The sequence below is a fragment of the Lampris incognitus genome, chromosome 12 (genome assembly GCF_029633865.1).
Source record: "Lampris incognitus isolate fLamInc1 chromosome 12, fLamInc1.hap2, whole genome shotgun sequence".
Classification (NCBI taxonomy): Eukaryota; Metazoa; Chordata; class Actinopteri; order Lampriformes; family Lampridae; genus Lampris; species Lampris incognitus.
The window spans coordinates 16,983,849-17,010,294 of record NC_079222.1 but is presented as its reverse complement, the minus strand read 5'-3'; the positions used below and the strand labels follow the sequence as shown (position 1 = coordinate 17,010,294).

The 26,446-nt window shown below is 45.7% G+C and overlaps 1 protein-coding gene across 1 annotated transcript in view; it reads right to left on the bottom strand.

The window, feature by feature from the left end:
- The window catches only part of LOC130121564 (proprotein convertase subtilisin/kexin type 5-like), an 85,134-nt gene that overhangs the window by 6,258 nt on the left and 52,430 nt on the right, over window positions 1-26,446 (bottom strand). The window contains exons 12-36 of the mRNA XM_056290411.1: window positions 26,127-26,339; window positions 23,669-23,769; window positions 23,466-23,569; window positions 22,315-22,435; window positions 21,842-22,030; window positions 19,706-19,842; window positions 19,436-19,564; window positions 19,096-19,198; window positions 16,687-16,877; window positions 16,310-16,394; window positions 15,736-15,839; window positions 13,684-13,822; window positions 13,365-13,480; window positions 12,795-12,897; window positions 11,897-12,033; window positions 10,463-10,663; window positions 10,094-10,162; window positions 9,897-9,939; window positions 9,605-9,747; window positions 8,309-8,509; window positions 7,455-7,538; window positions 6,186-6,381; window positions 2,031-2,245; window positions 1,265-1,507; window positions 155-391 (exon numbers count right to left, since the gene is read on the bottom strand). Of these exons, the coding sequence (XP_056146386.1) occupies window positions 155-391; window positions 1,265-1,507; window positions 2,031-2,245; window positions 6,186-6,381; window positions 7,455-7,538; window positions 8,309-8,509; window positions 9,605-9,747; window positions 9,897-9,939; window positions 10,094-10,162; window positions 10,463-10,663; window positions 11,897-12,033; window positions 12,795-12,897; window positions 13,365-13,480; window positions 13,684-13,822; window positions 15,736-15,839; window positions 16,310-16,394; window positions 16,687-16,877; window positions 19,096-19,198; window positions 19,436-19,564; window positions 19,706-19,842; window positions 21,842-22,030; window positions 22,315-22,435; window positions 23,466-23,569; window positions 23,669-23,769; window positions 26,127-26,339 (3,604 nt within the window). The remainder of the gene's footprint in view (window positions 1-154; window positions 392-1,264; window positions 1,508-2,030; window positions 2,246-6,185; window positions 6,382-7,454; window positions 7,539-8,308; window positions 8,510-9,604; window positions 9,748-9,896; window positions 9,940-10,093; window positions 10,163-10,462; window positions 10,664-11,896; window positions 12,034-12,794; window positions 12,898-13,364; window positions 13,481-13,683; window positions 13,823-15,735; window positions 15,840-16,309; window positions 16,395-16,686; window positions 16,878-19,095; window positions 19,199-19,435; window positions 19,565-19,705; window positions 19,843-21,841; window positions 22,031-22,314; window positions 22,436-23,465; window positions 23,570-23,668; window positions 23,770-26,126; window positions 26,340-26,446) is intronic.

Here is a 26,446-nt window from a genome sequence, read left to right as displayed (position 1 = left end):
TGCTGCTTATTAACTGCTGCCACATCTTAAAACAAACATTTGCAAATTCAATTTGTAAATCCGAAGAAATAAAAGGCCAATTAGAATAATGTTAAGGCCGTTGCTTATCTCTTAATTAACTGCCGAAGCCTGACAAAAAAATATCTCAACTCACTGAGCAGGAAGTGTTTCCGGTTGCAGCTTAAGCAGTAGGTCTTTCCGGGACCTGTGCACTGGTGGCAGTATCTGTGACAAGGGTGGCATTCCCCAGCCAGATCTGCATAGTGCTGGGGAGAGCACTTGTTGGCCAGCAGCACACATTGGCCATGGCCATCTAGCCCGTGACCCTCTCTGCAGCTGGTGCAGGAGCCAGCATCGGGTCCCGAGCATGTCAGGCAAGATGCATCACAGTCTGGAAATGCAAATTTCAATAATGCAATCAAACACGTGTGCTTTGGGCCATGATGATTAAAGTGAAAGCTTTATGCACAGGGAAACTGCAGCATGTACAGAACCATTAACATCTGGCATGACCAAACTGAAAAACAAACCTGTACTACGGTAAATTAAAGGTTTGAAGACATCAAGGTTTTTTGTTTTTGTTTTGTGTTTTGTGTTTGTTGTTTTGGGGGGGGGGGGTTCCCCCTTTTTCTCCCCAATTGTACATTGTACTTGGCCAATTACCCCACTCTTCTGGTCGTTGGTCCATCCCCTCTGCCGATCTGGGGAGGGCTGCAGACTATCACATGTGGAGTCGCCAGTCGCTTCTTTTCACCTGACAGTGAGGTGTTTCGCCAGGGGGACGTAGCGCGTGGGAGGATCACACTATTCCCCCCAGTTCCCCGTCTCCCCTGATCAGGCGCTCCGACCAACCAGAGGAGGTGCTAGTGCAGCGACCAGGGCACATCCAGCTTCCCACTGGCAGACATGGCCAATTGTGTCTGTAGGGACGCCCAACCAAGCCGGAGGTAACACGGGGATTCGAACCGGCGGTAGGCAACGGTTGGTAGGCAACGGAATAGACCGCTACACACACACACACACACACATATATATATATATATATATATATATATATATATATATATACACACATACACACACACATATATATATAGTGTGTGATTATGGTAACACTAAACTACTTAAATACATTATTTAAAACATGGACTACATAATACCGTATAATACATATAGTCATGTAATGGAGAGCTGTAATGCTAGATGTATTGAAAGGAATTTAATCTCATACTGAGTTGAAACTGCTGTTTATCTTATCAGGCACCTTTACAATCTGCTGTCATGGCGTCCCTGTAGTTTTGGGTGGGGCAGTTTGGTAAACAAGCTCCATTATGCAGGGTGGCCTCGGGGTCCAAACAGGCGTCACAGTCATTGTTGTCCGGCCCATCACACAATGTGCAACTGGGGTGACAACGTAAACATACCCCTTGCTCCGTGTCCTCAAAGAACCTCTCAGGGCAGTCCAGCACACATACTCCTTCATGGAGGAAGTGATACTCCTCACAACCTGCACAGACAAGAGGCTTTCATTCCTATGACAAAGTTAAACTTCACAAAGTTATGACTACTTGAAAAAAGAATGATGACGGTGATGCTCGAGAGAGAGAGACACGAGTCACACGAGGCACCAGGCTTCACCTGGGGTGATCATAAGAAATCAGGCAATCATTTTGGATTTCAACAGCTTTCGCTTTCACCACAGGTTCCCACATAGACTTGTCTGATTACATTTCTAGTGTGATATTGCACATCTGAAAAGCCTTTATAAATTAAAAAGGGGGAAAATTATATTCAGTTCTACAACAACACAACCTAATTAGCGCAATGACTTTCAGAGTAGAAATGGTACACAAGATTGAGATGATTTCCCTGAGGACTACGGCAATTTGATTTAAAAAAAACAAAAAAAAGCAGCAAGTAGATGAGAAATATGGGCTATAATGTTTTACAAAGGTTAACAAAAACATTGATATCAATCTGGAGAATGATATTTTTGGCATTTGCTCTGTATTAGGACTTTGTCTCAGTACCTGTGCACTCTCCTAGAGGGGTGCACTCCTGGCAGGCAGAGGGGCAGCGTTGGCACTCCCCATTTCGGACAGTGTGCGATGGGGGACAGACGTCCACACAGCGGTGCTTGTGTAGCAAGAGAGGTTCCTCACAGACTAAGCAATGACTGGCATTTCTCCAGCAGGACACACAGCCTGCCATACAGCTGCGACACACCTGGCCCACCGGATAACCTCTATGGACCGTAACACAGGGGGATAAAGAGACACACATGTATTATGTCGAATTTGAATCACAATGTTGAAGCACTTTTTTTTTTCCTTTTCCTTTGGATTTTCCGGCCAATTACCCCACTCTTCCGGTCGCTGCTCTACCCCCTCTGCCGATCCGGGGAGGGCTGCAGACTACCACATGCCTTCTCCGATACATGTGGGGTCGCCAGCTGCTTCTTTTCACCTGACAATGAGGAGTTTCCCCAGGGGGACGTAGCGTGTGAGAGGATCATGCTATTCCCTCCAGTTCCCCCTCCCCCCTGAACGACCAGAGGAGGCGCCAGTGCAGCGACAAGGACACATACCCACATCCGGCTTCCCACCCGCAGACACAGCCAACTGTGTCTGTAGGGATGCCCAATCAAGCTGGAGGTAACACGGGGATTCGGACTGGAAATCCCCGTGTTGGTAGGCAACGGAATAGACTGCTACACTACCTGGACACCATGTACTCATGTTTTAAGCTTTGGTAACACACGGGGCTTAAAATGCATTTTTTGTACATTGTCTTTGGATTATTGCGGTTTTCCTGTAGATAAGGGGGGAGGGAGCCTCAACAAAGCAAGACATCAAATTCGGATACATACAAAATTGTGATGTATGAAAAATCACAATATCGAATCCTCACTAAGATGCATGCATGTATCAATAGACTCACTGAACAAAGGAGGCCAACTCAAAGCCACAAAAATGCTCTTCAAACAAAAAATTTTAAGTCTGACTTAAACATACATCTATCGATACATAATCTACATTTCCTCACTCCAATTCATGGATATGGTACATTCAGGACAAATTAAACAGTAGGTTAAAAGAGACATCTCTCATTTAAGCTTTCTTCTCAACTTATGTAATTCATTGCGAGAAAAAAAAAGCTCTGGATAACTGGCAGTTATTATTAAAAACGACAAATAATATCAAAGTTATAGTATGTGTTGTACCTTAAAACCATCAAATTATGTGCCTTGCTCTACTCAGAAGGTTACAAAACCTAGTGAGATACGAAAACATACTGCTACCCAATTTTTTTTTTTTGTGGTAGAATTAGTCAGCACACAAGCCAGACACTGAGGATGCACAAGCCAGGGCATTATTAGTGCCGGTCCCAAGCCCGGATAAATGGGGAGGCTTGCATCAGGAAAGGCATCCGGTGTAAAACCTTTGCCAAATCAAATACACGGATCATAAATCAGATTTCCATACTGGATCGCTAGAGGCCTGGGTTACCAATGACCGCCACTAGTACTGTTGGCCAGCAGTGTGCCGGTGGAAACTATGCTACTGTTGGACGGAGGAGAAGGCACGTCCAGAGGCAGCGGGACAGGAGGAAGGGCAGAAGTGTGGAGGTCAGAGTTGGAACTTTGAATGTTGGCACTATGACTGGTAAAGTGAGAGTGCTGGCTGATATGATGGGGATAAGGATGGCAGCTATACGGTCTGTGGAAGGGACCAGGTGGAAGGGGAGTAAGGCCAGGAGCATAGGGGGTGGGTTCAAACGTCTCTACCATGGTGTGGATAGGAGGACAAATGAGGTAGGGGTAATCCTGAAGGAAGAATAGAGTGTGTTTGTTGGAAGCGAAAAGAGTGTCAGACAGAGTGATGAGTATGAAGCTGGAAATAAAAGGTGTGATTGTGACTGTTGTCAGCGCATATGCCCCGCAAGTTGGGTGTGAGATGGAAGAGAAAGAAGAATTCTGGAGTTGGATGAAGTGGTGGAGAGTGTACCCAAGGAGGAGAGAGTGGTGATTGGAATGGACTTCAGTTGGCATGTTGATGAAAGGAACGGAGATGATTAAGAAGTGATAGGTATGGTGTCAAGGACAGGGTTGTGGAAGGACAGATGGTGGTGGATTTTGCGAAAAGGATGGAAATGGCTGTGGTGAATACATATTTCAAGAAGAGGGAGGAATACATGCTGACATATAAAAGTGGAAGAAAGTGCACACATGTGGACTATATCTTATGGAGGAGGTGTGATCTGAAAGGGATTAGACACTGCAAGGTGGTGACAGGGGAGAACATAGCGAGGCAGCATTGGATGGTGGTCTATAGGAGGACTTTGGAGACCAAGAAGAGGAAGAAAGTGAGGGCAGAGCCAAGGATCAAATGGGGGAAGTTGAAGAAGGAAGACTGTTGTGTGGAGTTCAGGCAGGAGTTAAGACAGGCACTGGGTGGTAGTGAAGAGTTGCCAGATGGCTGGGCGGGCACTGCAGAAATAGTGAGGGAGACAGCTAGGAAGGCACTTGGTGTGTCATCAGGACAGAGAAAGGAAGACAAAGAGATTAGGTAATGGTATGAGGAAGTGCAGCAACGTACAGAGAGGAAGAGGTTGGGGAGGAAGAAGTGGGATAGTGAGAGAGATGAAGAAAGTAGACAGGAGTGCAAGAAGATGTGGCGTAATGCAAAGAGAGAGGTGGCAAAGGAAAAGGAAAAGGCATATGGTGAGTTTTATGAGAGGTTGGACACCGAGTATGGAGCAAAGGACTTGTATCGATTGGCTAGACAGAGGGACCGAACTGGGAAGGATGTGCAGCAGGTTAGGGTGATAGAGGATAAAGATGGAAATGTGCTGACAAGTGAGGAGAAAGGTGGAAGGAGTACTTTGAGGGACTGATGAATGAAGAAAATGAGAGAGAGAAGGTTGGATGATGTATCGATAGTGAATCAGGAAGTGCGGTGGATTAGCAAGGAGGAAGTGAGGGCAGCTATGAAGAGAATGAAGAGTGGAAAGGCGGATGGTCCAGATTACACCTGTGGAGGCATTGAGATGTGTATGAGAGATGGCAGTGGAGTTTTTACTAGATTGTTTAACACAAACTTGGAAAGTGAGAGGATGCCTGAGGAGTGGATAAGTGTACTTGTATCAATTTTCAAGAATAAGGGTGATGTGCAGAACTGTAGTCACTACAGAGGTATAAAGTTGATCAGCCACAGCATGAAGTTATGAGAAAGGGTAATAAAGCGAGGTTAAGAGGAGAGGGGATGATTAGCGAGCAGCGGTATTGTTTCATACCAGGAAAGGGCACCACAGATGAGATGTTTGCTTTGAGAATGGTTAGGAGGAGGAGTAGAGATGACGAAGGTGGATGAGTTTAAATACTTGCAGTCAACTGTTCAAAGTAACAGGGAGTGCAGAAGAGAGGTGAAGAAGAAAGTGCAGGCAGGGTGGAGTGGGTGGAGAAGAGTGTCAGGAGTGATTTACGACAGAAGGGTACCAGCAAGAGTTAAAGGGAAGGTTAACAAGATGGTTGTGAGACCAGCTATGTTATATGGTTTGGAGACAGTGGCACTGACGAAAAGACAGGAGGTGGAGCTGGATGTGTCAGAGTTGAAGACGCTAAGATTTTCATTGGGAGTGATGAAGAAGGACAGGATTAGGAACAATTATATTAGAGGGTCAGCTCAGGTTGGACAGTTTGGAGACAAAGCAAGAGAGGCAAGATTGAGATGGCTTGGACATGTGTGGAGGAGAGATGCTGAGTATATTGGGAGAAGGATGCTGAATATGGAGCTGCCAGGGAAGAGGAAAAGAGCAAGGCCGAAGAGGAGGTTTATGGATGTGTTGAGGGAGGACATGCATGTTGTTGGTGTGACGGAGGAAGATGCAGAGGACAGGAAGAAATGGAAACGGATGATGTGCTGTGGCAACCCCTAATGGTAGCAACTGAAAGACGCATAAGAAGAAGCAGTCAGTACACAAGCATCTTAAGCAGAGATTCACATTCAAAACTATGAGCTCTTAATGCTTAATGCTGACTCTACACTGCTAGCTAGCTAGCTAGATGGATGGATGGATAGACAGATAGACACATAGAAATTGATAGATATGCTTATGCAAAACAAAATCAAACTCATGTAAAATGAGATAAAGCCACTTGAGTAGGGATAACATTGACACTTTACCTCACACAATGATGGACACATTGTCCGTCCTGCAGGAATAAGGGGGCTTTGCGAGTCTGACAGCGGGTGCAGCGCAGAGCGTCCGCACACTGCACACAGCCCTGAGGGCAGGCCTCACAAACACTGTTCAGCGAACTGGCAAATGTGCCTGCAGGACACTTTGACACACACGTCTGCTGGGCCGTCAGGAACAACCCTGGGGGAGAAAGAGAGAGGCGATATGATTATTACAAAGGGGCCAGATGAATGTGTGTATATAGCCATACTCACTTCGCAGGCACATATGTAAACACACACAAACACACAAAAACTCAGATATGTGCAAACAACAGATGCCTAGAGATTACAAGAGTGGGTTTATGCCTGAAAATCTGCCAGTTGGGATACCTTGGCAGGCTGGAAAATCTTGGTGGAAATATCTTAGTGGAATAGAATAAGAGACACTCATAGAAGTATAGTGAAGGTAGCCCTGAGCCTTGACCCTTGATTGCTGCAGTGGAGTTGCACTGTGGCAAACACAGTCAAGAGATTATGGTTCAGCCCTCATGCGTGAATGTGTGAGCTGTATGAATACGGGTTTCACCAAGCCGGCACGGAACAACAGCGTTTGTGCTCAGTCAACTTACTCTGGATACACAGAGGTTTAAATACTAATATAGGAACCATACAGAGGAATATGCTCACTTACATGCCTCCTTTTCACAAATACACATGCACACATACACACACACGTACTTATGCATGCATGCACGCACACGCACGCACGCATGCACACACCCATACTATCTTAGTCCAAAGTGTGATTTACCTGTCAGCAAACTCAGCAAACATTTGGTGAGGAGCAAAGTTACATGATTGATGGGTCCCGATGCGGCGCAAGTTTGAAAACACTTGTTCCAGGTCAGAAATAATCAAAGAGGACAAAGCAAATCCATTCATCCATTATCCAAGCCGCTTATCCTGCTCTCAGGGTCGCGGGGATGCTGGAGCCTATCGACACACACACACACACACACACATTCACACCTAGGGACAATTTAGTATGGCCGATTCACCTGATCTACGGAGGAAACCTACGCAGACACGGAGAGAACATGCAAACTCCACACAGAGGACGACCCGGGATGACCACCAAGGTTGGACTACCCCAAGGCTCGAACCCAGGACCTTCTTGCTGTGAGGCGACCACGCTAACAATTGTGCCACCGCGCCGCCCGACCAAAGCAAGTGCCCTGTCTTATACACTGATAGGCAGTGATTCACACATACCTCTAACACATGTTTTACACTGGTTCCTCTCGTCTCCAGAACAAGACTCACAGGAGGGGTGGCAGTCCTCACACTCCCCATCATCTGGAGGGGAAAACATGAAGCCAGGAAACATTGAGCCACAGCAGACATCATGTGCCATAGAGGACGGACCAATCACTAGTGATTGGTTGGAAGGCTAACCTTCATGCCATGTGATTGCCTACATATGACCCACAGTGATTCTGGGACATCTCACTACAACATAATATGTCATTTATAGTTGCGTTGATGCAAATTTTGAAAACAATACAGAAATTATTACAGACGACTTGCTCTTTCCGCTATGAATGTAGTTTGGAAACGATGAAGGAGGAGACTTAAAGGGTTATTTTGAAAGGTCACGCAGCAATTATTTGACAGTGCCACAAGTTGTCAGGGTGCAAAGTTTAACAGCAACCCTATTTCTGTGCGTCAGCCGTAAACCTTAATGAGGTCACATGTTAATCCATGTACTTGACTCAGTGTTACTTCTATCTTCACCTTTACATTAACTCTTCATTAACTCGGGACCTTTCGCCTTCCACTAAGTAGCATATGTTCATTTGAGGTGTCTCCGACTAACTCCTCCATCTCCTAAGAGGGAAGGGGAGGACGCTAAAAGTGCAGTGTATCCAAACAATTATTTCAAACTCCATCTGGACAATAGTCCCCCTCGTTTTTTCCCCCAGTCATTTCAGGGTTCAGCTAAGATGGCATACAGACCAATTACCCTGGAAGATTTCTTTTCTGCCCCTGTGAAAGTACTCAAATCCCTGATTCATTATAGACAGACAGAATGTTGGATTAGTGGGACTGTGAAGTGTTAGCCTCACCGCTGAGAAAGGTCTTAATAGCGCAGACCTCCTGGTCAGACACGCACTCCCCATTTTCCAGCCTCTTTCCCTCCTCACATGACACACAGTCATCATCCTCTGGCCCATTACACGTGACACAGTCCAAATGGCACTCCTCACAATCGTGGGTGTCCTCATCGCCATAGAAACCGTCTGGACATACTTCAACACAATCCCCCTCTAACATGGGTGGAAAAACAGAGAAAACGACAGCAACAAATTGAATATGCAATCTCAGCTGTGTACATTTCTTTTTTTTCTTTTTTTTTTCTACCCCCTTTTCTCCCCAGTTGTACATGGCCAATTACCACACTCTCGCTGCTCCACCCACTCTGCCGATCCCGGGAGGGCTGCAGACTACCACATGCCTCCTCCGATACATGTGGAGTCGCCAGCCGCTGATTTTCACCTGACAGTGAGGAGTTTCACCAGGGGGATGTAGTGCGTGGGAAGATCCCGCTATTCCCCCCAGTTAGCCCTCCCCCCTGAACAGGCACCCCGACCGACCAGAGGAGGCGCTAGTGCAGTGACCAGGACACATACCCACATCCGCCTTCCCACCCATAGACACGGCCCATTGTGTCTGTAGGGACGCCTGACCAAGCCGGAGGTAACACAGGGATTCGAACCAGCGATCCTCGTGTTGGTAGGCAATGGAATAGACCATTGCGTTACCCAGACGCTCTTTCCCCCTAATTGTAGCTGGCCAATTACACCACTCTTCCGAGCTGGCCTAATCTCTGCTCCACCCGCTCTACCGATCCAGGGAGGGCTGCAGACTACCACATGTCTCCTCCGATACATGTGGAGTCGCCAGCCGCTCCGTTTCACCTGACATTGAAGAGTTTCACCAGAAGGACATAGCGCATGGGAGGATCACGCTACCCCCCCCCCCCAGTACCCACTCCCTCCTGAACAGGCGCCCCGACTGACCAGTGAGGGCGCTAGTGCAGCAACCAGAACACATACCCACATCTGGCTTCCCACTCGCCAATTGTGTCTGTAGAGATGCCTGACCAAGCCGGAGGTAACACGGGGATTCGAACCGGCAATCCCCGTATTGGTAGGCAATGGAATAGACTGCTTTGCTACCCAGACGCCCAGGTGTGTATATTTCTATGCAAATCTCTGCCCAAGCATGGACACAAACACAAGTGGCGCGAGCCTACAAACATGCGCCCAATGAACGTGCACCAAATAGCAAATACACAAGTGCATGTATTTGACAAAGACAAATACAAACTAGCTGGGTTATTGAGATTGGGACAGTCTCACCTGACAAGAAGAAGTCAGTCTCACACCAGTAGCACTCGTGCTCATCGCAGCTCACACAGTCGTCATCACAGGGAACACAGGTCATCTCCTCCTCCACACTGTACGTCTTTGCGGGGCAGTGCTTGTAGCAGCCATCCTGAAAACTGACAAAGTGGATAATCAACACCTTCAAGTTGACTCAAATTAAAACAGTGTCTTGGCTGCTCTAATGTCACAGTAAACTGAAACTCGGAGAGGGACGTGGGGCAAATGGAGGGTCACATGTGGTGAGAGCGAGGGCACACAGCCTTACTTGTAAAAGCCCTCAATGCAGGACAGGCAATGCCTAGGGTTATCTGTTGAGAACAGACAGACAAACTCAGCTCTCCTTTCAGACGAACCCACTGCTGCCAGCCCTTGAGCATAACCCACACAACTGGAGAAGAGTATAGTTCATTCATTCATTTATCTGTTTATTTTATTTATTTATTTAACTGAATTGGGACTTACACAAGACACACTTCCTACAGCCTTCCTCACAGGACATGCAGTCATCATAATCGGGATCCTCCACCTCCCCTGAGGAGCAGACAGTAAGATTGAGAGAGAGAGAGAGAGAGAGAGAGAGAGAGAGAGAGAGAGAGAGAGAGAGAGAGAGAGAGAGAGAGAGAGAGAGAGAGAGAGAGAGAGAGAGAGAGAGAGAGAGAGGCACACAGCAACAAAAAAGAAAGGATAATCAGAAAAAGGGCGCAGATAAACGGGGCACCTGAACAGGTGTATGTAAATACTTTCAAGGACACTTTCTTCTATTACGTCACTCCGGTTGTAGTAGCCACCACAAGAAAACCAGCCTATAAATAACAGCGTGACCTCCCTCACCTTCTCCACACTCCAGCTTAGCACACAGTCCATCGGAGAGGTGGTAGGAGGAGTTACATGTGAGGCAGTGGGTCAGGCTGGTGCAGAGCGTGCAGTGCTGGGAGCAGGGTGCACAGCTCTTCTCTTCGGTGTGGTAGAAAACCTCAGGACAGGTGTCTACACACTGGTCTTTATACAGGTAACGCTCAACCCCAAACTTATCTAGACAAGATAGAGCATGTTAACTGATGGACCCATTCATTCCTGCACTCGTTTACCTTGAAAGTCTTATTTGATTTCTTTTTTTTCCAGATGCAAAACACCTCATGAACGTGGCTCATTTCATCTCACATTTAACTACCATTTGTGTACATTTGTGGGTAAAGTGAATGAATGAATTAATGCCTTTATTTGTCATTGCACAGTTGTACAACGAAATTAAGTGCAACTACCCAGTGGTACAAAATAAAAACAAAAAATAATTAAATAAACAAAATATATACAAATAGTCAAAATACAAATAGACACACTTTTGCAGCACAATCAACATATAATGTATACGTAAGTGTAATATCTATTGCACTAGATCTAAGCATCTAAGATCTAAGCATCCAATCGGGACTTGGTGTAAATAATAAGTTACGTTAGCTGCTTAGTTGAAAATGTGCCATTAACACTAGGCCTACTTCCAATTACAACCTTCGGTCAATGATCCCATTCAAAACCAAGTCACACAACAAGTTTTGCTTTGCATCTGTGACAGCAAAGCTGGGTCTGAAATCTTTCCCTTATTCACTCAATTCACAATTCCTTCATATATATATGAAACACTCAGCAGGGTGCTCCATTTGAAGGAATAAATGGAGATTTCGGACACTACTGAATTGTCATTTTGTGGCTTTTTCTCATTCTATCATGTGGTATTTTACTTTAGAGAACAAAGAATAAAATAACATAAAATAATAAAATAAAATAATAAATAAATAAACAAACACCAAATTTCCCCTCGGGGATCAATAAAGTATTCCGATTCTGATTTTGAAACAAACAAAAATAAATAAATAACGGTAAAGAATGCCAGAACACACATGTGGCATGAATGATGAGACAAGTATATTGTGGTATTTTTTGCATAAAGTCGCTCACATGCATTCAACACTACATTTTCAATTGCACTGTGGGGATTTGGGCGGGCAATATTATAGTGAATAACTTTCACAGTTAGGATTCGGACACTCAAACAAAATGGAGAAAGGTGCATACAGGGCACTGTATAGCAACTAGGGAGTAATATTGGACACGGCTTATATATGTCCTTGTTCCTTTTCTGTATTTATGTATATCCCTGTATTTATCTATTGGTCTCTCCCTTTCTCTCTCTTTTGCACACACACACACACACACACACACACACACACACACACACACCTTTTGACTGACTTATAACCTCCTCACCCGTGTCACAGCTGGTACAGTTGGCAGCCTCTCCATCCACACAAGTGGCACAGGTGTGGTGGCACAGGTGGCACTGTCCACCTGATTGGTACTTCCCTCTGGTGCACTCTGCCAGGCAGCGACCCTCATCGAGGATCCTGAAGCCAAAGTAAATCATCATTACTTTTTTTTAGCCTCAACACCGCTAACTCGTGAATTTAATTTTATGAGTGTAAATGAGTTGACCTTATATGTAATTCAAGGGTCAGTTTGCATAGAGATAAAATTAACCAAGGGGTCAACAGTGAGACAGGAAGCACGGGCAGATTGCAAATGTTAAATGGAATTATTAAACAGTCCATCCCATAGTGGTTTGCCATATAGTTTTATATTTATTTTTTTTGGGGGGGGGATTTCCCCCCTTTTTCTCCCCAATTGTACCCCACTCTTCTGAGCCATCCTGGTTGCTGCTCCACCCCCCAACCCCCGCCGATCTGAGGAGGGCTGCAGACTACCTCCTCCGACACATGTGGAGTTGCCACCTGCCTCACATCACCTGACAGCGAGGAGCTCTGCCAGGGGGACACAGCATGCAGGAGGACCACGCCACTCCCCCCAGTTCCCCCTCCCACCCGAACAGGCGCCCCAACCAACCAGAGGAGGCACCAGTGCAGCGACCAGGACACACACCCACATCCGGCTTCTCACCCGCAGACACAGTCAACCGTGTCCGCAGGGGCATCCGACCAAGCTAGAGGTAACACGGGGACTCGAACCGGCGATCCACATGTTGTTAGGCAACGGAACAGACTGCCACGCCACCCGAACACCCATATTTTCACATTTCTAACTCTGAGAATCACTGAGACCGTGTGTGTGTCCTCACTGACCCTGGTTGCACTCGGCCACTCTAACGCACCGTGAAGCAGCGCAGCTGATGCAGTCCTCACTGTGCGGCCCTGTACACTTCACACACATTGCGTCACACACACGGCACTTCCCATTACTGTCCGGAAACTCGCCTGGAAAACACAGACCAAAGGAAGAGCATCGATTCAGAACTGACTCACCATCTGAAGCATTACAATAGACTGTGAAATGCAATGTCATGAATGGATGACAGATACAGAAGAAACATTTGATCAATTATGAATGACTAGAGCTGACTCACTGTTGACTGCTCATTTCAATCTAAGCAAAAATGATAAAAATATTACCGATCAGACTACAAATGAATAAATCTAAAAGAAAATAAAACAGCCCTGCTGCTTTCATCATGACAATTACATGCTGCTGGGGCCACACATATTCATTCAATTAAAAGATATTATTCTGTTGTCCACATTGTTGTTGTTTTTTCACATTTCCTGCAATGCTGAAGAAAATTGCACAAACATCAATGAGTGGGAAGTGGGACCCGTGTTTATATAGGTGTTTATGCTGCTCCAGGGAGTTGGTATGTCATAGAGTAGGAATGTGGTTGACTGACCATCTCCACACAGATTGCTGACCACACACACTCCCTCCTGGAGGCTGTGGCCGCTGGAACAGCTGCCGCAGTTCTCCATGCTAGGCCCCACACAGGTGAGACAGCTGGCGTCACACCTGAGGAGGAAATCACAGAGGCTGAACACAGACACACACATAAAAAAAAAGTATACTGATATGGGTAAACAAGCGGGCACACAAAAACATAGCCAGCAAACACACACACACACACACACACACAGGAGCCAATGAACTGAAGAAGGCCTGCCATCAGCAGATAAACAAACCTCCCACACCTGAATATACACCAGTGAGCTCACCTCCTACATATCCTCTGCCCATCAGCAATCTCTGGGTTTGGCTCCACTGCATAGAACCCAGCATTGCAGGAGGACACACATCTCCACCCCTCCATTAAGTAGCCTTCTGCACACTGGTTGCATGCCTCCACACCTGCACCTGATGTCACATAATGCAAAAGCATACAAACGTATTCATCAAGACGACATATATTTGGTATGAATAAAATTAAATTTAAATAAATTAAATGTAATACATGAGAGAACACTGATACTAAGTGCTATTCCACTAAAAATATTTTTTCACGTCTACATTTTTCTGGCATTTTATATATATATATATATATATATATATATATATATATATATATATATATATATATATATATGTGTATTTTTTTTGTGGCTTTTTTCCCTTCTTTTTCTCCCCAATTATACTTGGCCAATTACCCCACTCTCTGAGCTGCTCCACCCTCTCTGCTGACCCAGGGAGGGCTGCAGACTACCACATGCCTCTGTCAGGCCAAATTGTTTTCCGGGCTGCCAAAATGTGTCCGGGTGACATCATCGCAATGCAACCATGACAGCTACCATTCCTGACATTCCTCTCTCACTGTAGTTTGTACAGTCGTAATATTGCAGGCAAAAGCATGTTTAATAGTGTACTCTTTTTAGCTACATCGTACAATACATGCACTGGGTCACCTTTTATATTCGCCTTGCAGTGGTTTATATTAGGATATGTTTTTCGAAAAGCAAAAAAAAAGCATACTTATGGGCGAAAGTTCATCTACTAGTTGATCACCTTGTTAGTTAGCTAGCTAACTAGCTAGCTAACTAGCTAGCTAACGTTATGTAGCGTGGACGAGATTTTCAATAAAGATGTTCTATAAACCTATTTTCCATTAAAGTGAAACGTCCAATATTTGCTATTATATGTTTTTGGACATCAATGACAAGTTAGCTAGGTAGCTAGCAACCCAAAAAAGCGTCACGAAATGTTATTTTAAACAACCGGACTTTTCATGAACTGATTGCATTGCGATGACATCACCCAGACACATTTTGGCAGCCTGGACAAAATTTGGCCTGATACCTCCTGCGATACATGCGGAGTCGTCAGCTGCTTCTTTTCACCTGACAGTGAGGAGTGGGAGGATCACGCCATTCCCCCCAGTTCCCCTTCCCAGATAGCAAAATTGCTGTGGCCCAGACCCGTTCCTCACTGACACTTTCATCCGGCCCACATACTGCCTGGAATGATGGCACTTGGGCGGTCCGCTTCTGTTTGCCAGATCTAGGCCAGAACCAAGCCATAACAATGCCGCATGTGCCACATATTTGCCAAAGGTGGCCCATATTTGTTTGGTGATATTTGTGCCATATTCACCTTTGACCACACGGGCCACTTCAGGGTCACATCCAGATTACATGTTGCTGAGAGCACCGCATCTTTGCCAGAAAAGGCCCATATTTGATTCGCTATATTTGGGCCATATTTGCTATTATACATGCGGGCCACTTCAGGCTCACATCCATTTTTGTCAGGGCCAGAAGAAGGTCATCAGTGCTGCATCATTGCCTGAAGTGGCCCATATCCGGATGCTATCTGGGCTCCCCCCCAAACAGGCGCCCCCACCGACCAGAAGAGGAGCTAGTGCAGCGACCAGGACACATGCCCACATCCGGCTTCCCATCCGCAGACATGGCCAATTATGTCTGTAGGGACGCCCGACCAAGCCGGAGGTAACACAGGGATTCGAACCGGCGATCCCTGTGTTGGTAGGCAATGGAATAGACTGCTACGCTACCCCTAAAGATTATATTTTACCTTTATTAGACAGGGACAGTGAAAGGCTGACAGGAAGTGGGGAGAGAGAGAGAGAGAGGGGTATGACATGCAACAAAGGTCGCTGGTTGGAATTGATCCGGCAGCAGTTGCAATCATGTGGCATATGGTATGGGGCTGTAACCATTCGGCTACGGAGGCACCTCCACTTCTTTTACATTTTAACCCTATCTGGGAAATTTATGTAAAGTTGACGAACCCTGATCCTTGACCTTTGACCTCACCTGCACAGGTAGCACAGGCCTGATGGCACGGTTGGCAGGTGTTCCCCTGTATGTTGTGATAAAATCCTGGTCCACAGCTCCGCTGGCACCGATTCCCCTGCAGACTGGAGAGGGTGGAGAGAGAGACATGTGGCACTGTGACACACACAAACAATCATGTGACACCATGGAGATGACTCATTACCATTAGACTGCAGGCTCAGTTTTCCAGCCCACAGCACACTACCACACTTGGTTCACTTACAGAATAGACTCAGTGAACGTTGTACTGTGGAATTTTCCAACCCAACATGATGATGAATTCACTCATACAGGATTTTTCATTTCTATGTGCTGGTGCATAATGGAAATCAATACAAAACTAATTTTTGTTGCAACAGAATTGGAAAAGATAGCTTTTCTCTTTCCTATTATACTTGAATACAGAGTTGATGTTATTTGAGGTTGTTCTCATTGTTATGATTTTGCTGAGGGAGAGCATGCAGAGGGAGAATCAGTATTCTCAGTGGCTGGAAGGGAAGGAGCAGTGTTTACTGAGCAGTTAATTCAAGCATCATTAGAGAATTTGGTTCACCTTGTGCCTGGTTTGCATTCTGTGCAGATGCTGGAGGAGGTGCACTTCAAGCAGTTTTCGCTGCACTTTCTGCACATATTCCCATCTGTGGGGAAATCAGACAATACTCACCGCATACACATCAGAGCGATTAATCACTCTCACTCACATACACTTCAGCTGCAGTTACATAAACAGACTATTCATTATCGGGCCCGCATTCGGCGGTCTTCAAGCAGCCTTTATGAGAGCACAGTTATAGATCCTTGAAGGTTTAACTCAAAAGGTGCTCCTGAATCTTTTTGTTTCTTACTACAAACAAATTTGACAAAACAAACTTGACGGATGAGGACAACACAAAAATGCAGAAAGATGGCCCCCAATGCCAGAAAGCCAACCGTGGTCAAGGAAGTAGTTATCGCCACAGCTACTCGTGCAGAATTTGGTCCCTTCAGTCAGGTGATAGCCAGGTTGACAGGAAATACACTGGTCACTCCTGCTCCCAGTACAGCGCTCACAGGAGGAGAAGCACCTTTTACAACGTCGTCGGTCACCCCAAAAGCCCGCTGGACATTTTGATAAGCAAGTCCTACAGGATAGATAGTCCAAAAATACAAGGGATAATAGGTATTGATTAGTGGAACTGTATCTATAAATTGGGAACTGTCCATTGTTCAGACGGCCCATTATTCTGAAACCCCAATAGTCGGAAAAATGTCCAATTGGACCGAAAGCCCATTTGTTCGACAGCCTGTTTTCCCAAAAACAAAATCCCACTGCTCTGAAGGCAATTTGTTCTGAAAATGTACTACACTCTCCCTGCAGTTTTTTTTTGCCCTTAGTAGCTTAGTGTATTTTGACGTGCAAACGTGAGGATACCGTTTACTGCTATGTTGCATGAATGGGATGTGTAACGTTAAAAACACATCTGAGAATGTCATCACTACTTCACCAGAAATATCAGTTTTCTTGTATTCAATTCTGGTCAGTTCAGATCAGTGATTCACAACGAGACTGGATACAAGTTGCCTGTGTTGTATCCAACTTTGTTTCCCCGTTGAGATCTGTTTCCCCCTATGGAAACAGGTTAGCTATCGGTTACAATTAGGTTGAGGTTAAGGTTAAGGTCAAGTTTAGGGTTGGGTTGGGTTAGGTTAGGTTAGGTTAGGTTAGGTTAGGTTAGGTTAGGTTAGGTTGAGGTTAGGTTAAAGGTTAGATTGAGGTTAGGTTAAAGGTAGGTTGAGGTTAATTAAGTGTCCCAGTGTTGTGTCGAACTCTAGCTAGAGGGAAACAGATCTCGACAGGGAAATAGAGTTTGATGCAACACTGACAGTCACTAAACTAACAACTCCAGAAATGGGTGTTTGTTTTCAGGATAACAGGCTGTCGCACAAATGGGCTTTTGGTCAAATGGGACATTTATTTTAACTATTGGGCTTTCAGAATAATGGAAATGCCATTGGAACAATGGCATTGACACCCTGTAAATTGCTGAGACTAGCCTAACTCCGTGGTATTTAGTCACATGAGTTAATTTAATGATCTTAGATCGGTACTCGTTTTCTCAAATTTTTAGTTGCAAAGCACCCAAAACTGGCTAACTGACATTGTCACTGACTGACGTTTAGTCCAATGTTTATGTGTACCATCTGTGTATATTTAGTGACAGGGGAGACTCCTCCAACCACGTTTGTGGGTGATGGTGAGAGTACCTAAAATAAAAATGTTATAAGATGTTGAAGATTTTGCACACACCCCCCCTTTTCTCCCCAATTGTATCTGGCCAATCACCCCACTCTTCCGAGCCATCCCGGTCGCTGCTCCACCCCCTCTGCCGTTCTGGGGAGGGCTGCAGATTACCACATGCCTCCTCCGATATATGTGGAGTCGCCTGTCGCTACTTTTCACCTGACAATGAGGAGTTTCGCCAGGGGGACGTAGTGCGTGGGAGGACCACACTATTCCCGCCAGAACAGGCACCCCGACCGACCAGAGGAGGCGCTAGTGCAGTGACCAGGATACATACCCACATCCAGCTTCCCACCCGCAGACATGTCCAATTGTGTCTGTAGGGATGCCCGACCAAGCCGGAGGCAACACGGGGATTCGAACTTGGATCCCTGTATTTTTAATTAATATTATGATCTTCATAGGGGAGAAAACCATAAAATGTAATTTTCTCCCACCACAGCACACTTTTCTCTTAGTGTCTTCCTCCTGTTGTATCACTTGGTATTCCATGCAGTTTCATTTGAGGTGGGATTCCACAGAAACACCATTGACCGATTAAAGTAAGCTGTGCTCTATCACCTTTAACATGCTCAAACAAATCAATAATGTGATTGATTTGAAGTTTTCTTAGTGTCCCTGATGTGTCAGCTTGCTTTTCTGGGTTGTTGGTTGGCTGAAAACATGATTCAGAGAAGCTAACATTAGCTCTGTTGAAGGGTGCGAAAGCTCTGTTGAAGGGTGCAAAAGTGTCTATTTTACAATTTCAGTGGCGTCCAGTCACGTTACGGTGTAAATAATATGTAGCATTAGCTACTATATTGAAAATGTGCAGTCGACAATAAGTCTATGTCCAAGCAGTTGTGTTTCAGATCTGTGACATTTTGTGTCCTTGTTTATGAAGTCAGCCTCGCACATGATTGGAATATTTAGCAGGGATGGGCTGGTTTGATAAAACAACTGGTAGTTTCATCTCAACTGTAAAATACTAATGAGTTTTATTTGCACATTTGCAAGTGTAATCGGCTCTATTACCAAGGTATCAACAGCTACTCCACAGTATGTGTGATAATTCTAACCTTGTGTTGTTCTTGGATTTGAGAAAAAAGTGCAAGCATGTGACACATTGCTGGGGGCCAGGCCCCTCGCAACCTTCACCACTGCATTCTGGGTCACAGGGTCCTGGAAGGGCAAGAACACGCAGTCACAAAAAATGCATATTCATTGTCATGGCAACAGCATGGCAGGAAGACTTGCAGCGGAGGGGTTGGTTGGAAACAGCGGGACTCCCTGCTCAGTTGAATAACTTCCGGAAATAGATTTAACTCTACAAAGGGGTGCAATTAGTAGTTGTCTGTGTGGTTTCGTCTTTAACGGGGAGTTGTTTTGCTCCGCTGTGCTGCTGAATAGGTGACTCACCATTGTATTCATCAGTAAGGTCACTGCCACCATCCACTGGCATCTCAGCCGATCGAGCTTGCTCACGACGCATGGAGTATGGCTGCTCTGATGTGCCATAAAGCACCAGGGACCACGCTTTCAAGATCCCTATAAAACAAAAAGACAAAGAAAAGAGAGCAACGGGAGTTGCTCGTCTCAGGAGGCGCGTACTGTATTTTAGCTATTGTTCTGGTCGAGGTTTGATTCATTTTTCATAACAGAGATGTGATACAAGGAGAAACAGCAGACCTAATTTGGTGTGATCTCTCACTTGAGAGGCAGTATCACGGATCTCCAAACTCCATTCTCCTGCTGCCTTCTCCCCCCAGCAATGGGTTGTCATGAATTCCCAATTCTTAAAGCCTTCAGTAGAATAATCCAGAGGCCTGAACCAAAACACAGTGTCATCCCCATGGTATAGTAAAAATATAGAATTATACCATTTTACAATAACAAAGGGTAATAAATGTTTTCATAAAATATAGCCTCGAAAATGTCTTATGATGCTGATTCCCTGATTGATTTATAGTCACGATGACAAAAAAGCGCCAAAGTGATACCATGTGTGACATACATCTGCCATTAAAGAAGGATTTATGAAGTTAACTAGTATTTTCCAGCAGTGGGATAATGACAGTAATGGGAAGGTTAGGAGCTTGCCCAGGTAATATTTTACATGCATATGCATATCAGTTGTGTTTGCTGCAAACTATTGCTGCATTCCGGGATAAATGTTGACCAGAATTGCAATTTTTCATAACGGCTTGATGCATGCTCAATAACCCAGGTGAAGAAATCACAGCAAGTTGAATCAGTTCATCTGGATACAACGTTTATTGGAAGAAAAGTTCCATCACTCATCTAAGTGTCTTCTTCAGTTTCAACTGACTTGACTCCACTGGAGCACAAACTAGGAGTCATCAGGATGCTGTACCACCGAGCTGACGATGTGGCCGGGCAAGGGGAGAGATCCCACATTAAACACGCCCTAGTTAAGTGTGGTTATCCTTAACTGAGCGTTTGTCAAAGCCAGGAAGATGCTCAAACAGTGCACCATCCGATCTCAGAGAGGACAACAGCTGCTGAAGCATAAACCAGTGTCAGAACAGTTGAGACGCATATTTTCCAAACAACACGTCTCAGTTGCTTTCAAACCCCAAAACACGCTGCATCAGAAATTGGTCCACCCCAAGGATGTTACGCTGTTAAGTGCCGGGATGATTGCCGTGACTTGTACATTGGGGAAACGAAACAGATGCTGGGGAAAAAGATGGCACAACACAGAAGAGCTAACATGTCAGCCCAGGACTCTGCAGTCTACACCCATCTACAGGCCAGTAGCCACGCTTTCAAGGATGAGGATGTGCATATCCTTGATAGGGAGGAACGCTGGTTTGAACGGGGGGGGTCTATTGCCCCTTTTACACCAAAATTAGCGTGTATAAGCGGGTTTTTTAAACGCGGGTAAACCCGCTAAAAATAGGCAATTAACTCCTTTCAAAGTGCCAGCAGACGAGTTGGCCTTTTTTTTCTTCTGTAGCGTCATCTTTGACGTCATGACGTTCGTGGCCAGAAAACAGGAAAGTAAACAGTAGAAAGCCGCATGGAAGCCGGAGAGATGGTGGTTAACGTTACTTTTTTAATATCTTGTACTTCAGTCTCTCTTTCAAACCATACAAACTCAACGCAGAGGGAACGATGTTCGAACGCTGCTTGAAGGAAAACGTTGCCCACAAACAATAAGTGTTTTTCCTCAGTTGCCGGTGCGATTTTATGGCGCGCGGACAATGGCGCTTCGTCATCGCGCAAATTAGCGTGTTCACCCAAGTGTCGCGTTTACGTCAATGCCGATCAGCGGTGGAGCCAGTAAATACCCGTGTCTACTGCTGAGTCATTTGACCCGGCAGTGAATGCCGATTGTACCCTTTTACGTTGACTACCAAAGGCGGATGTTAGCGGGTTTTTTTGGCCAGTGTGAAAGGGGTAAAAGAGGCCATCTATGTGAAGAGGGAACGACCATTCCAGGACCGGGGGGCTAAGAGTACATCTGTCACCACCTTACAATGCCGTGATTGCAAATATTCCCCAATCCTCTGAATAGCACACATGGCCATTGTAACTCTAGATAATGGTCATGGCAATCTGCATATGAAACCGATCATTGAGACTGAAGTGGTCACTTAGATGAGTGATGAAATGTTTCTCCAACTAAAATTTGTGTACGGGTGAACTGATAGGGGCTAATAGATAGCCTAACCAGCCATACATAATGGTTTTAGTTTAGCCTGAATGAACGTTGTGAAGATTTTACAGCATGCTCATTTTGGTGGAGATGCAAACATCATTTTCAGCATGGTGTATTACTCTATTATACTCCATAAGCACCTGTTAGCTAGCAGCTGAGATGTTGTGCCTGCAGGTGATGTGAGCGTGATGGAAAGGTCACCGCGGCGGCTGTGAATGATGGTAACACGTACAATGACATGCTCCACATAAACGATGTGCTGCAAGGGCTCCTCGGAACAGCTCTTACTCTCATGCACTGTTCTCAGCACAGCGCCGGCACGAATAAACCTGTCACTGGAAGCAGAGGAAGAAAAAGGACAGGTAGGCAGCGTGAGTGGCAGAGCAAAGACAACAGGCACAATAAAAGAGGCGCCAAAGGGAGTTTCCGGGAAAAGAGCGATAAACAATGACACCCATAACAGTGGGCGAGTGAGAGTGGGAGAGCCACGTGAGAAAGTAAGACAGAGAGGGTGTGCGATAAAAGATGAGGAATCAAAGGATGTCCTTAGTCACACCGGGGATGAGAGTTGTTCAGAACTGTCAGATGGCGGGAACTACCGTTGGTGCAATACCTGCTCAGCTGGATGGGGGCTTCCTCCTCACACATGTGCTGGGGAGGGACCTGTCTCCACTGCTCAGCTTCCTTCACCATGTTTTCTGCATTCAGCAGGCCAAATCCATACATATGGCTCACTAATACATAGACACAACCCATCTCAAACAAGGCGGACCACAATACCAGCCTCAACACAAATGTATGCATACATGCACACATGTATGCGGGTGGGCAAACACACACACACACACACACTCAAACACATGAAAGGTTTTTTTGAGGGGGGGGGATTCCCCTCCCTTTTTTCCTCAATTGTATCCGGCCAATTACGCCACTCTTCCGAGCCATCCTCCACCCCCTCTGTCGATCCAGGGAGGGCTGCAGACTACGACATGCCTCCTCCAATACATGTGGAGTCACCAGCCGCTTCTTTTCACCTGACAGTGAGGAATTTCGCCAGGGGGGTGTAGCACGTGGGAGAATCACGCTGTTCTACAGCGACCAGGACACATACCCACACCCGGCTTCCCACCCAGACACAACCAATTGTGTCTGTAGGGGCGGCCTACCAAGCTCAAGGTAACACAGGGATTCGAACCGGCAATCCCTGTGTTGGTAGGCAACAGAATAGATGCCATGCCACCCGCACACCCAAAGTTGTAGTTTTTGAGACTTAAAAGACCTTTTTTTTATAGCCGTTTATCACTGTTGTAAGCACAATATGTTTTGGATTGAATATTTACTGTTTCATAGAATTCAAAAAAGTGCATTGTTGCTGTCAGTGTTAAAAGTTACTGAACACTAGTCTATCATAGGTTGTCTCATCTACCATAAAGTTTGATCCAGACCACATTCTCTCTTGAATGCCTTTATGCATGCTCAATAATCCAGGTAAGAAAATCACAGAAAGTTGAATCAATTCATCTGGACGCAACCTTTATTGAGAGAGAAGCGTTTCCCCCTCAATAAATGTTGTGTCCAGATGAACTGATTCAACTTTCTGTGATTTTCTTACCTGGATTATTGAGCATAGTTTCTTTTTCAAAACTGTTGATTTCAATCATTTAAAGAAAAAAAAATTAAAAGCAATAAAAAAAGAACATAAATGACACAATGTAAATGCATCAGATGGAATAAAATCACACGATTTGCATCCAGATGGCGTACCCTTATATCCAGCTCCATTTGTGTGCCAGTCGGGAGCGTTGAGATGGTCTGCCTGTGCTGTCCTGACAATTATGTGCTGCATGTCCCTCCAAGTTAACTGGGGGCTGGGGAAGGGTCAACCAGACAAAGACACACTGACTGCTCATACCGATTGATTGCTAATGTAGTTATGCATTGATTTTATGTGTGACAGGACTGGTTACTTGGCATCCAGGGCCAGCGCGATGACCCCCGCAGCCATTGGGGACGAGATTGAGGTTCCTGAATGATCTGCGCTACAGCCCTCCTCTGGAGCCAAGGTAACCTGTCAATGGACAGACAGCAGATCTTATTTTAACACCGAATGGAATTGCTGAATTAATATCACCCCCTCCCTTTTTTTTTCTCCCCAATTGTATTTGGCCAATTACCCCACTCTTCTGAGCTGTCCCGGTCGCTGCTCCACCCCCTCTGCCGATCTGGGGAGGGCTGCAGACTACCACATGCCTCCTCTGATACATGTGGAGTCGCCAGCCACTTCTTTTCACCTGACAGTGAGGAGTTTCGCCAGGGGGACATAGCACATGGGAGGTTCACGCTACCCCCCCCCCCAGTTCCCCCTTACCCCCGAATAGGTGCTCCGACCGACCAGAGGAGGCGCTAGTGCAGCGAACAGGACACATACCCATATCCGGCTTCCCACCTGCAGACACAGCCAACTGTGTCTATAGGGATGCCCGACCAAGCCGGAGGTAACACGGGGATTCAAACCGGTGATCCCCGTGTTGGTAGGCAACGGAATAGACCACCACACTACCCGGACACCTAGTTAATATCACTTTTAGTTGTTTGTTCTTTCGACTATGCTGAAAGCCTATGAACCCTTCAAAACAGCTGACAGTATACAGCATAGGCGGCCTGTCCAGGGTGTCTCCCCACCTGCCGCCCAGTGACTGCTGGGATAGGCTCCAGCATCCTGAGAGCAGGATAAGCAGTTTGGATAATGGTTGGATGGATGGATGGATGGATATTACAATTGCTAATGCTTTAGACATATGAATGTCCAAAAGCAAATGGACTTGTTCCTCTTCTCCTTCATATATGCCTCAGCTTTTTTATCAGCACATTATTGAATGTGGTTTAATACTCTGGTATAACTTCAATACTCTGGTATTAATGCTCTCTCTTTACCCTTATAATTTGAATACAGAACTTAATTAAGAGTTTGATGAAGTAGTGCTGGATTTTGCTACTGTACCGGTCATACATGTAGACAAGATCATGCAAATAAGGTGTATAGTTTAATTACGCAATACTGTCTGATAACCCCATCCTACCCCACAGCCCAGTTATTTCAAACAGTCAAGAACTGTTTTACCCGTTCAAACAATATCTAATCAAGTGACATATATGGGCATTCATCCTCTGACATTGCCCTGTGCACCAATGTCTCCATGGGTTTGTCTCACAATTACGTGGATGGGTAATTCATGTTAGGTTGGGATGTGTTGTTCCAAGACTGGCTCTTGCCATGACACCCCCAGGCTAATGTACCAATGGTAGAAACAAACTGTTGCAGTTACAGCTATTTTAACCTGACACAGATCAGCTACATTTCCTTTGCAAATCAGGCACTGGGATAAAAATAAGGAATGGGGCGGAGTAGCTCTTGGACTACATAGGCCTATGATTATACAAGCCAGTCTATAATGGGAGCAGCTAAGCTCTCATGATTTAATTTTGCATGGAGCTTAAAAGGGAAGTGGTTAATTTTTAGGGTTATCATTCTATCCAGATGATTTTGCCAAGTTAACAACTGTTAAGTTAGTGTTCATGAAGTTAAGGTGGAGGTAAGGCATTTCAAAAGCAATTGATACGGCGATAACATCTCTGCACAGTATTTCTTGACATATTTTCATCAGATAAGTTGATGGGCCCTGGCTATTTGTTGACATTAAAGCTAACAATAAATTTTCGCCAGTGTGCTGTATAAGTCTTAAAGATGTCATATGCTGAATGTGCTTGCAACCAATGATTGGACTATTCAGTAAGATAACCCCCCCCCCTTTTCTCCTCAATTGTACTTGGCTAATCACCCCACTCTTCCGAGCCGTCCCGGTCGCTGCTCCACCCCCTCTGATGATCCAGGGAGGGTTGCAGACTACCACATGCCTCCTCCGATACATGTGGAGTCGCCAGCCGCTTCTTTTCACCTGACAGTGAGGAGTTTCGCCAGGGGGACGTAGCGCGTTCCCCTTCCCCCTCAGGACAGGCTCTCCGCCCGACCAGGGGAGGCGCTAAGTGCAGCGACCAGGACACATACCCACATCCGGCTTCCCACCTGCAGACACGGCCATTCGTGTCTGTATGGACGCTTGACCGAGCCGGAGGTAACACGGGGATTCGAATCGGCGTCCCCGTGTTGGTAGGCAACGGAATAGACCGCCATGCCACCCGAACGCCCCAGGTGAGCAGAATTCTTTTGCTGGCATGGATGCACTTGATTTGCATAAAAGTCCTGGTGAATGAAACCTACCCTTGAATTATTAGTTTAGAAAAACAATTACCTAATTTCGCCACACACAATATTCAGTTTAACCGAGGCCTGTGTACAACTGACTGGCACACTGTACAATCATGTTTGTAAATATATCATCGCATTTGAATGCAGTGATCACCTACCATCCGGGAGCTTTCTGTCTCCCCAGAAGTGTATGCTGTGGCCAGGGTGGAGGAGCACCGCTCCAGGTAATCTGGCCCGTTTCCTTCCCGAGTACTGCTGCTGATGGAGATAGTGTAGATACTGGCGGCGTATCCATCACAGGAGCAATGGTCGCCTTTGCTTCCTCCGTTGCCAGACGCCCAGACAAAGATGGAGCCCTTCCCCTGCCTGCCCTGAAATTAATGAGGAAGGCAGACAGGAGGGATTCCTTTATTAATGATATTTACATACCGATAAGGGGATATAAAAAAATAAACCCTAGAAGTAAATATACAGCCGC